Below are 16,768 nucleotides of genomic sequence, written 5' to 3' on the forward strand. Positions count from 1 at the left end.
ACAGGGTTGGACGGCTGAGGCTGACCAGCTGGCTGCTGATTTTGAGCAGCCAGATACCAGGGCAATTAGAGGAGCGCAGCAGTTGACTATTCTAATCAGGGAGCCTTTGAAGGAGCATTTTGACAATGATTCCCAGTAATGTGTCTTTATGTGATGGATTTGGCCAATGATTACTTGTCGCCTTGAATTACCCTTGTAGTGCTTGCTTCCTGAGCATTAATTGTAGTGAGCAAATATTCCTACGTATAGCCACAGTGTTTCAATGTTATCACTGGCTAGACCCCTCCAGAGTGGAAAAGACGTCCTGACTCGCCACGCCACCAGACGACCCTGCTCTTTGCTCCACATCATCCTTGTGCTCCACTTCCTCATCCACCACTTCATTATCGGGGTTGAGTCTGCTGGCCGCTGACTCCAGTTCCACCGAAGTATCCATGGGGCTCTTGGTGGTGAAAGTGGGACCGCCACCAAGGATGGCGTGCAACTCCTTATAGAAGCGGCATGTCTTCAGTGCCACACCAGAGCAACAGTTGGCCTCCCTTGCCTTCTGGCCTGCCTGCCTCAGCTCCTTGATCTTGGCACGGCACTGCTGTGTGTCCCTTTTGTGTCTCTTCTCCTGCATGCCACTAGCAATCAGCCCATAGGTATCAAAGTTCTTATGGCTGGAGCAAAGCTGCAACTGCACAGCCTCCTCTCGCCATAGACTCAGCAGATCCAACAGCTCCAGTGTGCTCCATGCGGGAGAGAATCTGCTGTGGAAAGCCAGCATGGTCAGCTGGGAAGATGCTGTGTGAACTGTGCACACGAAGCAAACAGGAAGAGGAATTTCAAAAATTCCCAAGCCTTTAAACAGGGAAGGGGCACATGTGTATCTTCAAGACAGCGGAGTTCAAACTGCTGACCACAACAGTCAGGATGGGCATTATGGGATACCTCCTGGAAACCCATTAGGACAACCTAACCAAGTGCAGTGTCTACACTGACACTGCATCACTCTAACTACATCACAAAAAGCTCTATGATGCTCATCAAGTGTTTTTATTATGTCAGCATAGCAAGGGAGTTACATCAGAAGGAGGAGCATTTCAGTGTGTACAGCTCCACTGTTTTGTCGACGAAAGCTGACTTTTGTCAACAGTACTGTGTAGTGTAGACAAGGCCAAAGTGCCATTTTCACTCCTCAAACAAAAAAAGCCATTTTCTAGTGCTCTGAAGCAGTTATTTTGTGGATCAGCACGTTGTTGGTTTTTTGATTAACACCACTTAGGCTGTCTAAACTAGGAGCTTACATTAATATAGATAGGTCTCTTGGGTGTGAAAAATCCACACCTCTGAGAGATGTAGCTATAACCTAACACCCTGGGTCGACAGCACTAGGAAGATAGAAGACTTCTACCATCCACCTAGCTACCACCTGCTGTAGAGGTGAATTACCTATGCTGACAGGAGAACCTTCCCATCGGTGTAGGTAGTGTCTACACTGAAGCTACAGCAGTGCCAATTTGGAGTAATTTAATACCAAGGCATGAGTTTAAGTTGCCACTAATGCAACCTTCACACTTTCTTCCTGAAACTGCCAATGAGTTGACAACCAATAAAAGCAAGGGCACTCAGAATTATACCACTGTGTCATTAAGTAGCACAATTTTACCTAGATATCACATTACATAATGTATAGCATGTTATGGCAGAATGGCAAGAGTTAAGAAGAAACTGTTATTTACTGTAACCGTGGTTTTTCAAGATATGCTGTAGATGTGTATTCCAAGTAGGTGTGTGCGCACCCCACATGCCGGAGCCAGAGACTTTTCCCTAGCAGTACCCGTAGCGGGGTGGCACTCATGCCTTGTATCTGTAGGCCTTCCCTTGGCTATATGAGGCAGCACCATCCTGACCCATCTCAGTTCCTTTGCACCTAACATCCAAGGGAAGACTGCGATCCAGAGGGGACAGAGGGGGTCTACATCACATCTTGAAGCACCACAGTTATAGTAAGTAACTGTTTCTTCTTTGAATAGATGCAGACCTGTATTCCACGTAGGTGACTAGTGATCAGTACCCTCATCTGAAGGCGGGCTCAGAGTCTACCTCAGTAAGGATCACAGCACTACTCTTACTACATTAACACCACTTTGGAAGAAGAAGTGATTGCATAATCCTCTGTAAATATATGGATGACCATGTGAACTCCCTACAAATGTCCAATATGGAAATACCATTAAGGAATGCCACCAACATTGCCTGTGCTCTCGTTGAATGTGCCCGTATCTGCTGAGGAGGTGCAGCCAATACTATCTCATATACATTCTTGATACAAGATGTTATCCATCTAGCCATGCCATAAGGTGCAAGGAGCGATCGCCACTGCAGCAGCGGTATTGTGTGAGGAGGATGGGAAAGGGAGGAAGCAGCATGGGAGGCTGAACTGATGGAGCGAGGAGGTCCAAGCGCTGCCTCAGCCACGCCAGAGCCAATCAGGATGAGCCTGGCTCGATCTGCTTTGAGCTTGGCAATAACCTGGGGAACGATCAAGATAAGAGCGAATGAGTACAACAGAGTTAACTGCCAGCTGCAGTGGAAAGCCTTGGAGAGGCAGCCTGGGCTGGGCCCATCAGCCTGGTCAATGTATCCGCCCCATCAAGGGCAGACTGCAGAGACATTTTAGCCCCAAGCAGCCCTCTGCAACACTACCCAAAATTCATCCCGGGAAGCCTCAGACAACTGCTCCTTACATTTGGCCACAGCTGATCAACCAAGAAAGTGATATTTGGCCAGAAAAGCTTGTTGGTTCGTGATCTTCATCTGTAGTTAAGAGGAGGTGTGTATCTTGCTACCAAAAGATCCAAGCACTTCAAGTCTCTGTCCTTGGGGAAGAACTTGAACCTGCCCTGATGAGTTCTGTTATTCAACGCCGTGACCACCAGGGAATTCAGGGCCGGATGGGAACAGAACCCCTCAATCTTTGTAGAGGCACAATATAACACTTCTTCAAGTGCTTGGCCACCGGTGGTACTGAGTCCAGCGAACCTCAAAGAGCCCTCACAGGCTCAAGGAGCACCTCATTAACTGGAAAGCCACTCTCCCAGGGACAGAGGGCTGGAGCATGACCACAAGTTATGGGTATTCTCCTGCAGAAACTCCGCCTGAATTTCAAGGGACAAGGTCACACGACATAAAAGATCTTGTTAGGTCTTGAAGTCCTCCAGGATGGAAGGGGAGGATGAACCAAGCAACGCTGCATTGTCTGGGGACGAGGCAAAGTCTCTGGATGGGAAAACTCCGGCAGCTCTGCAGGAAGGGGAACTGCGGGCATCTGGACTTGCAGCTTATCTGCAGCCACCAATACCACAGAAGCTGGTGATCTTGTTTTTGATTTGGATGACAAGCAAGTCCTGAGCTTTCCACTGAGCCCAAGAGGGCCACTGGTATAGGTAAGGCATTGGTGGCCAGTAGGTGCCACACCAGAGGCCTCCATTCTGGCTTCGGGGGTGCATGCCATCCCTGGTAGCTGTATTGGTCTACTGGTGGCCTTCAGACTTCCTCCGGTGAAGTGGAATGGGAGGACGAGGATCCTGACTCTGAAGTCCCGGGATCTCGTACACATAGGAGGAGCAACTCTAGAGGAAGCCAACAGGCAGTCCAACTCATCCATGGCCCAGAATGAGATTGGAATTGGCTCTCCCATGGTAGCCGGCACCACTGGTGCCAAAGGCAAGGTCAGTCTCAATGCAAACAACAGTACCAGAGCACCCGCATGCCTTGACGTTGAGGGCGGTGACAACCTCCATGGAACCATCTGCAGCATCAACTGCATCGGTGCCAAGGGAGGGCCCAGTAATGAAGAACCTTGTACTGTCTCCGATACCATGTGCATACCAACCCCTGCGAGGGGTGCTTCCTGGTGCTGTGCCAAAGGGCTGAAGAGTTCAACTGCATGCTCTAAATGGGGGGCCATTGCAGACGCCAACCTCACAAAGGCTTGGACTAGCAGTGAGGACGGTACTGAAAGGCAGAGGAAGTTAACCACAGCATGTTACGCCAACATTACTGATACTGTTGCTACCGGCATTCTTCCCATTGGCACCAGACTCAATGGACACTCAGAGGCCGGAACCCCAGAGTTGACAGCCCAGGGTGTCTTCCCTCCCTACTCTCTACCTAGGGAGGGTCAGAGGCACCCATGCCATCCCATACGCCAGACATGGCGCCATAAGAGTCACCCCAAGAGTTGGAGCACTCACAATCCATCATATGCGACCCCTTCTTTGGTGCTGACGGTAGAGAACAACTCCTGCACTTCTTCGGAAAGGCCCGTGCCCTAGAACGGGAAGCAGCAGCACTTGCCAATCCTGAGGGCAATCTGGAGCCTAAGGAAGTCCTCAGTACTGGGTCAGGCCTCATGGCCTGTTCAAGCAGGTGCTGCTTCAGGCAAAGGTCCTGTGTCACCTGAATCCCCTTTTTGAATGGCCTGCAGATCGAACAGCACTCTTTAAACTTGGCTTTGCCAAGGCAGAGCAACCACTGCATGTTGGGGTCACTGTTGGGAATCACTAATTCACACAAAGTGCAATGCTTGAATCCCAGAGGAGAACTACCGTTACCACTATGCTATAGTCTACTCTATAACTTTTACTCTAACACTACTGACTATTAACAATGTTCAATAATACTAGGCTTAGAAGATAAATTGCAAGATTGTGACACAATAACCACAGAGAGCTCCAACTACAGCCGACAGGCAGTGAGAAGGAACTGAGGGGACTCGGGGCAGCGCCACCTCATCTAGCCGGGGAGAGACTACAGGCATGAGGCACAAGCACTGCCCCTCTATGGGTACTGCTAGGCAAAAGTCTCCACCTCTGGCACACGCACACACCTACTTGGAATACATGTATGCATCTACTCAAAGAAGAACTGATATAAAGACTTATTTATTTTTCAGTGCACCTTACCTAAAGACATTCACCAAACAGTAAGTCAAAATAATATTGAATGCCTCTATAAATAAACACATTGGCCAAATGCCTTCAGTGCTCTGCATTCCTTGTTTGGGTACTGTTTAGCATTTGTTTATGGACACAAAACCAGTGAAATGTTTGTCCAATTAGGTCAGAATGGTAATATTTCAATGTCAATGTTTGGTTGATGTGCAGTTTTTTAGTTTTTTTTTTTTTTTTTTAAATATCACAGACTCTTAAAGTGACTGCTTTTCACAATGTCACCGACTGTTCTCCAAGCTGCATTTGCTGATGTGATGTAGCCTGAAGTTCTAAAGGACAGCCAAGGTTTATCTCCATCTCCACAAATTTCGTGGCTTTTCGCGAAAACAGACACTGGTTTCTTAAAGATTTAGAGTCTGTGTTTCAGTTCTCTCCTATCTGCCCAGCGATGGGTCAGAACAAGTAATGGTGTGGTTTTCTCTTCAATAACATCCCTAGTCTGGAGGCACTCAAAGATACCCTTATATAAAATGTAATGAAAATTATAGCATTTCTTTAACATTACTTACAAAACTAAAATCATACATCATAGGAAACAATGGGAAAAAAAGCATTACCAAAACTGCCCATTAAAAATATTGTTATATTAAAATCCTTGTAAAATATAAAAATAAAGATGCTTTAATACAACTTACTAACTCCCATGAATTAATTAGAAATCTGTTTTAGGAATTAACAGATATGTTCGACCCAGTAAATGACTGAGATGATATATGTGGCTTCCTTATTCTCATTTTTTTACCTTCCATACTCCCCATCTAATTTTCTCCAAAAAGTCTGAAAGGTTGTATGAACCCCTGGCCTGAAAATCTAATAACTCCACTTAAGATAATCCACTCTTTTAACATGTGTTTTTCTGATAATGTGTAATGGTCCTTCTCAAGTATTCAGGTAGGAGAGGTTAGTCACCTTGTACAGTAAACTGGAGTTCTTTCAGATGTGTGTCCTTATGGGTGCTCCACTTCAGGTGCACATGTGCCCCATGCACCTTTCATGGGAGATTTTTAGTAGCAGTGCCCATTTGACCCATGCATGTGTCCTACACATCCGTGTGTCCCATAATGAGGATAGACAGGGCTGTGCAGATGAACCGGCCTTAGTTTCTTCTCTACCGCAAAGTCCTGCAAAGGAAACTCAGAAGCAGAGGAGAAGGACGGCAGGTAGTAGAGCACCCATAGGAGCACACAACTCAAAGAACTCCAATTACTGCACAAGATGAGTAGTCTCTCCTCCTTCAATTAGTGTTCCTATGGGTGCTCCATTTCAGGTGACTTCAGAGCAGAACTCTCATCAGGAGGAGGGAACTTCAGAGCTGAGTCTAATACTGAAGAGAAAACTGATCTAGAAAAATGAACCACCACATAACACTTGGAAAAGGTATGTATCGAAGTCCAGGTCAGAGCCTTGCAAATCTCAAGAACAGGAACCTGTTTAAGTAACACCACAGATGTAGACAGAGATCTCATAGAATGAGCTAACATCCTAGAAGGAGGTTAAATATGAGGATACATTCTGAGAGCCACCTCCAGAGACTCTGGTGGAGACTGTGGACCCCTTGGATCTGTTCACAATCAAAATAAATAGTCAGGGAGACTTTCCACATGGTTTGATTCTGTCCAGATAAAACCCTCCTATTGTCCAAAGTGTTGAAGGGAGCATCTTCCTTAAACTGGTGTGGGTTCGGGAAAATAACTTGGGAGATGAATGACTTGGTGGATGTGAAATTCAGAAGTCACGTTAAAAAGGAACTTAGGATGTAGTCATAGTCAAACTTTTCCTTGAGGAATAGTGTAAAAGGAGTACTGGCAATCCTCGGACTTACGACACAATTGGTTCCTGAATATCGCGTCATAAGTTGAAAACGTCGTAACTCGAATTTCCCATAGGAACAATGTCACATTGAGCATCGTAAAGTCAAAACCAGCATCGTAAAATCAAAACACGATGACAATTTATAAACATCATGAGTGCTGTTCATCGTAACTCAAACGTTGTAAAGTCGAGGACTGCCTGTATCTGCCATTAAAGCCCCCGACTCTTCTGGGGGGAAGAGATGGTCACCAAAAAGGTCATTTTCATGAACAGGTGAAGAAGGGAATAAGTGGCCATTGGTTCAGAGGGGGTTTCATAAGACAATTAATTATCAAGTTTAAATCCTATACAGGACTGGCCTACATAATGTAAGAAAAAAGGTTTCTCAGTCCCTTGGATGAGCATACACTGAGAATCCCTCAACAGAGGAACGAAAGGCCTTTAGAGTCACCAGTGAACCCTGATGGAACTCACAGATTTTTATCATTCCAACAGATAGATAAGGTTAGCAGAGAGGGAAGAATTAACGGGTGAAAATTGTTGTCGGACACACCAGTGTTGAAATCTCTTCCATTCTGAAGGTAAGTACTTTGGGTAGACACTTTCCTGATGTTTAATAACACCTGTGATACCTCTGCAGAAAAGGAAGAGTCTATTCCTGAGAAGGATTGAGTAGCCAAGCCTTGATATGAAGAACTCCCAGACTGGAATGGAGAGTCTGACCAGAGATCTGAGAGAGCAGGTGAGCAATGGATGGAAGAATCAACAGCGGAGAGACAGCAAAGAGAATCAAGTAAGGGTTTCAGACCTGTCTGGGCCACTTTGGAACCACTAATGTGGTCTTGGCTTTATCTTGCTTGATCTTATTTACCAATTTGAGGACTAAATATGTTGGAGGAAATGCATACAAAAGACCCTTAATTCATGGAACAAAGAAGGCATCTCAAGTGAATGGAGGCTCAATCCTCTGCTCAAGCAGAATTGTTTGCACTTCCTGTTGGTGATGGTGACAAAGAAACCCGCAAGAAACCCTGAGGTCAGTAATATGTGACTAAGAATCTGAGAGTCCAACCCCTATTTGTAATCTTGGAAGAAGTGCTTGCTAAGATTGTCATCCATGGTGTCTCGTACACCTGAAATGTAGGTGGCTGAAATTAGGGTATGATTGGCCATACACCAGTTCCATCGCTTTATTGTTTTGTTACAAAAGAGAAAAGGATCTTCCCCACTTCCCTGACAGGCAATGGAGAACATGGAGACTATGTTGTCTATCATGACCGTCACGGATTTTCCCCCTGATTAATGGGAGGAAGTGAACACAAGCATTCCTGCCTGCCCGCAGCTCCAAAAGATTGAAGTGTAAAAGTGCTTCTTGGGCAGGCCATTTGCCCTGAATGGTGTGTCGCCCTAAATGCAACCCCTTCTCCAGTCCAAAAGAAATACATCCGATGTTATGGTGATGATTGGGTAAGGTTAAATGATCATTAGTATAAAACAAGCCCCTCACACAAAATGAAACATATAAAAAGTACAAAAGTAAATAACTGTACTAACGAAACTTAAAGGCAGAAGTTCAAAAGTTAACGATAGAAGCAGGCGTGCTAAATGATCGATCCTAGGCCAAAGTGATGAGAAGGAACTGGGGGATGGGGAGGTTGCCCGAGCAGCTCTATATATCTTGGGTACAGGGCATGTGGTTGTGTAGGGCACATGTGCAGGCCGTATGAGCATTTCTACCAAAAATCTTCAATCAAAGACGCATTGGTCACATGCACACCTGACGTTGAGAACCTATAGGTACAGTACTTGAAGAAGATATTAGCGGAAGGACTCTCTGACTGCCCACCCCCTGTGCTGTTGAGGAGTCTAAAGACCAAAATTGCAAGCAAGTCCAAACACTAAGGGAGATTTTATCTTTGTGAATATAGTTTTCATATTCACTGCTCCACAACCAGTGCAGGCTTGGATCATTCAATACTTCTTCAAACCATCTGATCTTAACAGCCTATACAGAAACTGGCTAGCCCAGTTTTCTTTCTAGGATAGTTAATTTTAAAAATTCACTATTATGCTCCCAAACTTGAATTAAGTGTTTTATTCAGTTTTACACTCCTAGGATGAAAAAATGACTGGGGGAAAGTTATCACATCACTGTAAAATAATTAATTCCTACAGATGTGTGTTGGCAAAACACTAGGCCAGAATGAATTAGTGTGGAGCTTCATGATAAATTAAGGTGATTCTGTAGACCAGGGGAACAAGTCAAACTACTTAATGAAAATATACTGCTCCTCTGTTTAACGTTCTCTTGAATCAGATAAGAACATTAACACTTGTGAGAGAAATGCTGCTTATCTAAATTCTTGGTCTTGTGATTCTCTCATAATCTTTATTAAAGCACTACTATAATGCAGCCAATTAAACTTCTTTATCTACAAGTAATGTACCATGACGTGCACAAAACAAACTGATATTCTGTTGTGATGCTCAACTCTGACCTTGCCAGTGACTCCATGGGAAACAGGAGATTCAGCCTCCATAGGGACTTGATCCTGTACCACCAGCCTGCAGAGAAATAATTTTGGTTAATATTCCTCGTGACTATATCTTATAGAATTATCTACATTTTAAGTGTTTTAGTTCAACTAAAACGTGTGTGTTAAGAAGGAGATCAAGGACAGGACAAACTTCTTGGCATTTGGTCTGTAAAATTATGAAGAGGGACTCCGGCCTGCTGCAGGGCTGTCCAGAGGATTCAGGGGGCCTGGGGCAAAGCAATTTTGGGGGCCCCTTCCATAAAAAAAAGTTGCAATACTATAGAATACTATATTCTCGTGGGGGCCCCTGTGGGGCCCAGGGCCTGGGGCAAATTGCCCCACTTGCCCCCCCCCCTTCTGGGCGGCCCTGGCCTGCTGCTCTCCCACTGAAATTTTTTTCAAAACTGCCTGAAATTGGCTAAAGATAACTTTCCAATACGTTGAGTTGAATATTCTCAGGCTAGTTTTTAGCGCAATGGTGATTTGAGGGGGGGGGGGGGGAATTGGAAATTGTAATCTGTTTTTCAGGTATCTGACTCGGAATGGGAAGGAAAAAGTGTATTTAATGCTTAAAGTAATTTTCTAGGTCCTTTATGCACTCTAATAGAAAGAATGAATTTAAAACTTGGCTAATACAAATGCTTAAAGTGATAGTTATGTGCTTTTCTAAAGCTGAATAAAGCTGACCTGGAAACAAAGATATGATGATGTAAAAACATGATTTATTGCACATATCATGCCCTGTGTAACATAACCCTCTCAGATACTGTTCCCTACAGGTCTCCTCTGAAAAGTGACTTTACAGATATAAAATGGCTTTTTGGGTTTCAGATTTTATTGTTTAATGATTCCCTTAAAATTTTCTCAGTTTACAAGGAAAATCGACAGCTCTGCAAACTCAGCCTGGTATCCGAATGTCAAGTTATGTGCTTTCCAACTCTTGCATCAACAATAAGAACAGATTGTACAGATCGAATGCTAATGTTAAGAGTTTATCTTCATTTGCCCAATGTGACTTTCATCCTATGTTCCATAGGATACCCTATTATTTCCACTTTAGCCTCGTCTCATCTCCCCCTCTCTCCTTTTTCCAGTCATAATAGGGTAAAACAAAAGCAGTTAACTTTATGCTTGTCCGCTGGATTTTTCACTGTGTTTGTATATCACCTAACACAACAGGGCATCTATCCTGATTAGAAACTGTGTACTGCCAATGCACAAACAAATAATAGTACATTATGTTTGTGAAGGGTGCCACGTATGTGAACATTTAACTTAAGAACGTGCCTAACTTTAAGCATGCAAGTAGTCACATTGAATCCAATGGGACTACTCAGATGCTTAGAGTAACTTGCTAATTCTGGACCTTATGTAGTATTTAGCCTTTCGGTCTTCCAACTCTTCTTAGCAACCCTGGCATATGTCCCACAGGAGATATTTAGGGATTCCCTAGAATACAGTTAATTTATACTACTGACAGGTTTCCTAAGAGTACAGTCATGAATTATGGATTAGATTTTCCAATTTAAGTGTGAATATGGAACTCTACATTTTGGAAAGGTTAAGAACATAGGAGTGGAAGAGACCTCCTGGGTCATCAAGTCCAGACCTTTGCTTTCACAGGCAATCCTGTCATATAATTTTACCAAACTCAATCTTAAAACTAGTTAGGTCGTTTACCCTCATCATTCCTATTGAAAGGCTATTTCAGAACCTTACTTCTTTAATGGGTAGAACCCTTCTTCTAATTTCCACACTAAATTTATTCATGGACAGCTTATGCCTATTTGTTCCTGTGCCAACATTGCCCTGTAATTTAAACAGCTCTTCTCCCTTCTTGGTGTTTGCCATCCTGATGTATTTATACAGAACAATAATATCCCCTCAGCCTTTGTTCTGATTGAACTGAAACCTATAAATCAATGCTATTCATCAACTGGATTGGAATATTGTAATTTGATTATGTTTAGAACAAAGCATGGCGCTTTGGTCTTCAAATTCATTTCTATTCATTAGTAAAGGTCCACATACTTTAGGATGATCCATTTCAATTACCATTATTCTAATTCAGTGGCGGAAAGAGATTCTCCACTCCCCCGTCTTCTTCATCTTTAAGAGAAGATCAGTGAGGTAGAACACCTTTCACCTCATCTCCAGGAAAAAGGAGTACACTAACTCCTCCTCACCATGCAGAAAAAAAATATTTACCCTAAATATCTGTGAGGAAGTTTTACTCTGGGGACAAATTCTGCAAGCTGTTCAGCAAGCCCCTGCACAGAGCCCTCCTGGAGTGCCTTAGGTTCCCCCAACTACAAGGGGGTTGTTCCTTTATCAGAATCCTTTTAGAAAAGTTTAGTGAAAAAAATACACCCTGGTCTCTAGATATTTGCATAAAAGGTGTTCTTTCTAAAATATTATATCCCAGTGTAACTGTTTCACTTGAGTCCTTTAAAAAAAGTGTAACATGGAGACACCACTTTGGTCAAAAATTATTTTACCTGTATATTTTAAAGTACTACTGATGATCCATCTGTAACCACATGTCTTGTGTATTCTTAGGAAATCAAATTACCTGAGCAAGATTACTGTTGCTGAAAAATAAATACTAAATACTCAAAATAAGGCAGAGAAGAAAAAATACTTTAATCACATTAAAATATATATATTTTATACCATATACTGTGGTTCTTGATTTATTATTTATATATATATATATATATATATATATATATATATATATATATATATATATAAAATAAATATTCAAGAACCACAGTTACAGCAGGAAAATACAATTTTAGCTGTTGCCGAGATGTTATCAGAGATCCTCATCTACCAAATCTTAAAATATGCATAAAATAATTGAGATCCCTTACTTTAAAACAGACGACGTTTGTTTGCATACTAGTTTTTGTTACGTTAAAAATAACCAACATAAGAGAATGCCTAAAGATGCAGGGAAAAATGATCTATGGTTTAAGATCTAGTCACAATTTAACTTTCAGTTTTCCCAATAAATTATGTAGAACATGGGGGCTGGAAGCAGGAAACAGCAAACTTTATTCTAAAGACTTAGTTCTTAAGTGAACACACCAGCATTTTATTTTAACAGAAACACATATACAAACAGATGTATTCATATAATATATTTTAGTCTCCCACATAAATACTCCTATCTGGAACCCAACTACAATGTATAATATCAGAGCCAGCATGTTCTTGTGGATTGATTTTAGGTCTGGGAATTCCTACGGTCTAATCTTGGGTCTCTCCTTGACTCACCATGTGGCCTTAGACAAGTTACTTATGGGCCTTCTACACAACAGATAAGATTGAGTTTGGGGACCCAAATACAAGGTAGTTTCAATTGGGAGCATAGAACAGCATTTTACTATACATATTTGATCAGATCCATTGAGCTAATTTCTATTTGTAATGTAATTTCTATAAATTATCCCTCTATGTGTGTTCCTTGTGAGCAGAATTTTTTGATATACAGTTTAGTTTTTCCTCCCACTTGTTTGGAGTGTTTGTGAATCCCACTGATCACACCCAGGTGTCTCTATGGATGGTTCCTAAAACAAACAAGATTGCAGTTTCTTTATATAGGGCCTATAACCACTGGTTGAGAGTTGGGGGAAAAAGAAGTATGAGGAAAAAGTCATAATTAATGGCCTACTGATGTCCTTAAAGAGGAGCCAAACCTCTACTCCAATACTTCTTGAATTCTATGCATCCTTTGATCATGAAGTGCTGCTAGCTTTATATAAAGGACGTGGCAGGAGGAAATAGAATAGTACTCGGGTGGCTTCATTCATTCATTCCTATTGAACATATCACAGAGAATGAGGGGCTCCTTCTTTCCTAGACCACTCATTTTGGGGTTCCCTTTTCAATATTATCTTGCTTCTTCAACATACAACATGATAACACTTGAGGAGACAAGTGAAATACCATGACTCCAATGTCAACAATAAGCTGACAACACACAGCTCTTCATTTGCTTTTCCACTGACATGACATTTTCCATTACCAAGATGTTCCAGAGTCTGGAAGAAATAAGCAATTGGTTGAAGAGCAGCTAGCTCAAACTGAATCTTGATAAGATGGAAGTGATGTTACTAGAAAGAGGGGGAAAATGTGACAAACTTACTGGAACAGTGATCTCACCTTTGATTGAGATCATCCAAACATCATCCGTCAAGAAAGTACAAAGCCATGGGGTCTTTTTGAATTCCTTACTGCTCCTGGACATAGACTGGATCAGTGGCAAAGAGCCACTAATTCACAATCTCCACTGGCTAGTTGTCCCTTTCCAGATTAATTTTAAAGGCAGTTTACAGGCTACATCTAAGATACTTCAAATACCAAATACATATCCATCCTTTACCAAGCAAGGCAGCAACACGCTACAGGGATGCTACAATTAGAATGGCCCAGGATAAGACAGGTTTAGGGGCACAATCTATTTTTTCCAGAGGCAAGACTTCAGCTGCAGAATAGCTTGTCAGAGATCAGATGGAGCCCAATCCTGACTGTATTCAAATGTAAGGCCCTGATCCTACTATTGATTATGTGGGCTGATCCCTGTGAACAGATCCCACTGAAGTCAATGTAGGTATAGGTCCTGAACCTGCAACTTATTGCAAGACTCACCTATCTGAAAACACCTTTTCCCAGGATGAACCAGTAGCTAGGGAAACTGAAAGAAGGGGGGGAATGAGGGGGGAGAAAGAGAGACACACAGTGAAAAGAACAAACAAAAGAAAATACACATGCATACCAGGAACAAGGAAGACTGTCAAACTATTGCCCTTAAAGGCATGCTCAGTGCTATCTTTGTTTTACCATATAGGCTACATCTACACTTGGAGCTAGTGATGCGATTCCCAGCTTGTGTAGACATGCTAGCACACTAAAAATAGTAGTGTAGCTGCAGTAGAGCAGGCAGCGGTGAGTGGTGGCACGGGCTAGCTAGCCTGAGTGCAACCCCCCCACCCTCCCTTGGGACCCTGTGGTCACATATCCAGGGAGCAAGCCTATTTTTACCATGTTAGCTCAATGAGAGCTAGTGCACATATGTCTATGCAAGCTGGGAACCACAATCCTAGCTAGCTCCAAGCGTAGATATACCCTTAGATACTGCTATGATAGGCATGTTAGAAATATCACAAACATATTAGAAATGGTTTGAAGATGTTAGAGGCTACTAATATTTTGAACCCAAGAAACAACAGGACAGGAAGAGAGCTAAGAATAAGATTTTAAAACTCAATGTTGTGAACAATCCTTTTTTTGTTCTTTCCCTCCTTTTATGGTTTACAAAGAAATGTCAGTTTGTGGTGCTACATTTAAGGCCAGAAGAAATAATGTTGCTTTAAAAAAAGAGAGAATTCTTAAAAGAAAGAGTAAAAGTCAGAGAGGTGATTTAAATAAACTGATTTTCATTACTTGATTTACATGTATGGGTAGCAGAAACTGAGATGAGGCAAGTTATTTATATTCAGAGTGTAGAATGTTTTTTTCTATTCTTCAACCACCTCTAGTCAAATGAAATAATTCATTAAGTAATAGATTTCCACCTACTTGACTGTGGCAAAAATTAAAGATACATTTGGTAATAAATAAGAAGCTTTAGAAAAAACTAGAAGAAAAAGATAATCAATTAAGCACTACCAAGCAGAAGATGAATAATGTAAAAAAGGCAATATAAATGTACAGAGGACAGAAGCTATTGAAAATAGTAACAAAGTTTGTATAGAAATTGTGGGTCTGTCTGAGCAAGCTGATCCACAGACAATTCCAGGTAAATATCTGAAGGTCTAGAAAATTACAATTAGACAAATCTCATATTGCTAAAAGTTACAAAATTCAAATTAAAATATCACAATCTCTTTCTACAAGAGTAAACATTCTTTTTGAAGGCAGTGTTTCAGATGGTGAAAGTTACATGCAAGAATGATTTTAATATGTAAGAGAATATTTTGGGGTTACAACGGGTCATTTTCAGATAATTAGTGAGTAACCCCAGCAGTGAGAAAAAGGGTTATGATTAGTCCAGGAATCTTATTTATCCAGATCTTTCTTAAATATCACAAAATAAAAATAACTAATTTATTAATATAAGATCTGCCTTTTGGGAAAATAATATAACAATATTGCTCCGGGTCTCAGCTCTAATACATTTGATCTTAAAAGAAAGTACTGTTTATTTTGATGTGGCTAATGCTGAAAATTTTTTAGAGGCCCAACTTGAGAAGCCAGTTCCGACTCCACTGTTCGTTAATTTCAAAACATCCTCTTCCTCATCACCCTATAATCCACTCTGCAATGAAACAGAACTATAATAATACTGATCTTTGGGGTAGTTATTCTGTTTTTGCTTTAGTACACCTTGCCTACTGCTAAGCACTGTGTAAACTTGCAGCACAATGTAAAGGATTTGACTTGTTGGAATTTAACTGTATATTGACTCTCCCACTCCATTTCATGGCTTTTAATTAATTTAGGCATGTTTTTCCCCCCACTGGCAATTTTTTTACCCAGTTGGCAGCTGTTTTATGCTGATTCATTTTTTTCTTCTTTTTTAAAATATGTTTATCTTCCTGGTTCTACCACTTGAAAATGCAAACAACTATATTGTTTTTACCATATAATCTTAGTAGCAAGCTGGGTTAATCAATAAATGTTAAACTTTTATTTTTTTAATTAATTGTAAAGTATCAATTCAATATTAATATTTGCTCCTATTTGAAAATTAAAAAGAAAAATTCAGTCCTCTTTTGCTTTAATGTTATTTCAAATTAATATAAACAGAAGTACTCTCCAGACTTTCAGTCTTTAGAAGCATTCAGTGAGGCTCTGCATGGTCATAAGTGTCTGCTAACGTGCAGCTCCTTGCACTATCAGGACCTTTGTTTGTTTTAACTCCAGATGCCATGCTTCAAACTTCACATTTAAATTGCCATTGGCCCAGAGGAAAATAGATTTTTAGGAATATCGGTATTTCAGTAAAAGACTATTTCAGGTCTCTGCAATGTTCTGAAGATTGCATTTACCCCTTTGTATCAGGGCATGTCAGTTCTCATATGGTCTGTCAATACTTTAATTCCAAATGTCTGAGCCATGCAAAATCTAGATTCAATGGGTGGATCACCTCAAATCTGAATTCCTTTTTGTTTAATGATTTAAAGTTGTCTTACTAGATATTTATTGGACAAATCTATATTAGCACAGGTCCTGATCCTGATGCCTTTATGCATGCAAAACCCACAATGACTTCAGTGGGAGTTAGGCAAGCATAAGAGCCATAGGACTAGGTAGGGCATTTGAGGTGCTAACAATACTATTTATTTACTACAGTTCACTGTGTGACCAATAAGTAACTGAAGTACTACCTACATTCTGTGTGCTATACTA

At 41.5% G+C, this 16,768-nt stretch overlaps 1 protein-coding gene across 20 annotated transcripts in view; it reads right to left on the reverse strand.

Annotated features, from left to right (window-relative positions):
- Window positions 1-16,768, reverse strand: part of RCBTB2 (RCC1 and BTB domain containing protein 2) — an 86,134-nt gene that overhangs the window by 66,926 nt on the left and 2,440 nt on the right. For 11 of the 20 annotated variants that reach the window (XR_010600804.1, XR_010600805.1, XM_065593740.1 and 8 more), the window contains one exon: window positions 9,311-9,377. Coding sequence is in view for 13 of the 20 variants with exons in the window: in XM_065593740.1 (XP_065449812.1) it covers window positions 9,311-9,352 (42 nt within the window). In the remaining 7 variants the exon portion in view is untranslated. Of the gene's footprint in view, window positions 1-9,310; window positions 9,378-11,847; window positions 11,941-14,809; window positions 15,555-16,768 lie in introns of those variants that run through there. The other 9 variants (XM_065593784.1, XM_042842727.2, XM_065593743.1 and 6 more) reach the window with 7 other exon arrangements.

This window comes from Chrysemys picta, chromosome 1, assembly GCF_011386835.1.
Source record: "Chrysemys picta bellii isolate R12L10 chromosome 1, ASM1138683v2, whole genome shotgun sequence".
Classification (NCBI taxonomy): Eukaryota; Metazoa; Chordata; order Testudines; family Emydidae; genus Chrysemys; species Chrysemys picta.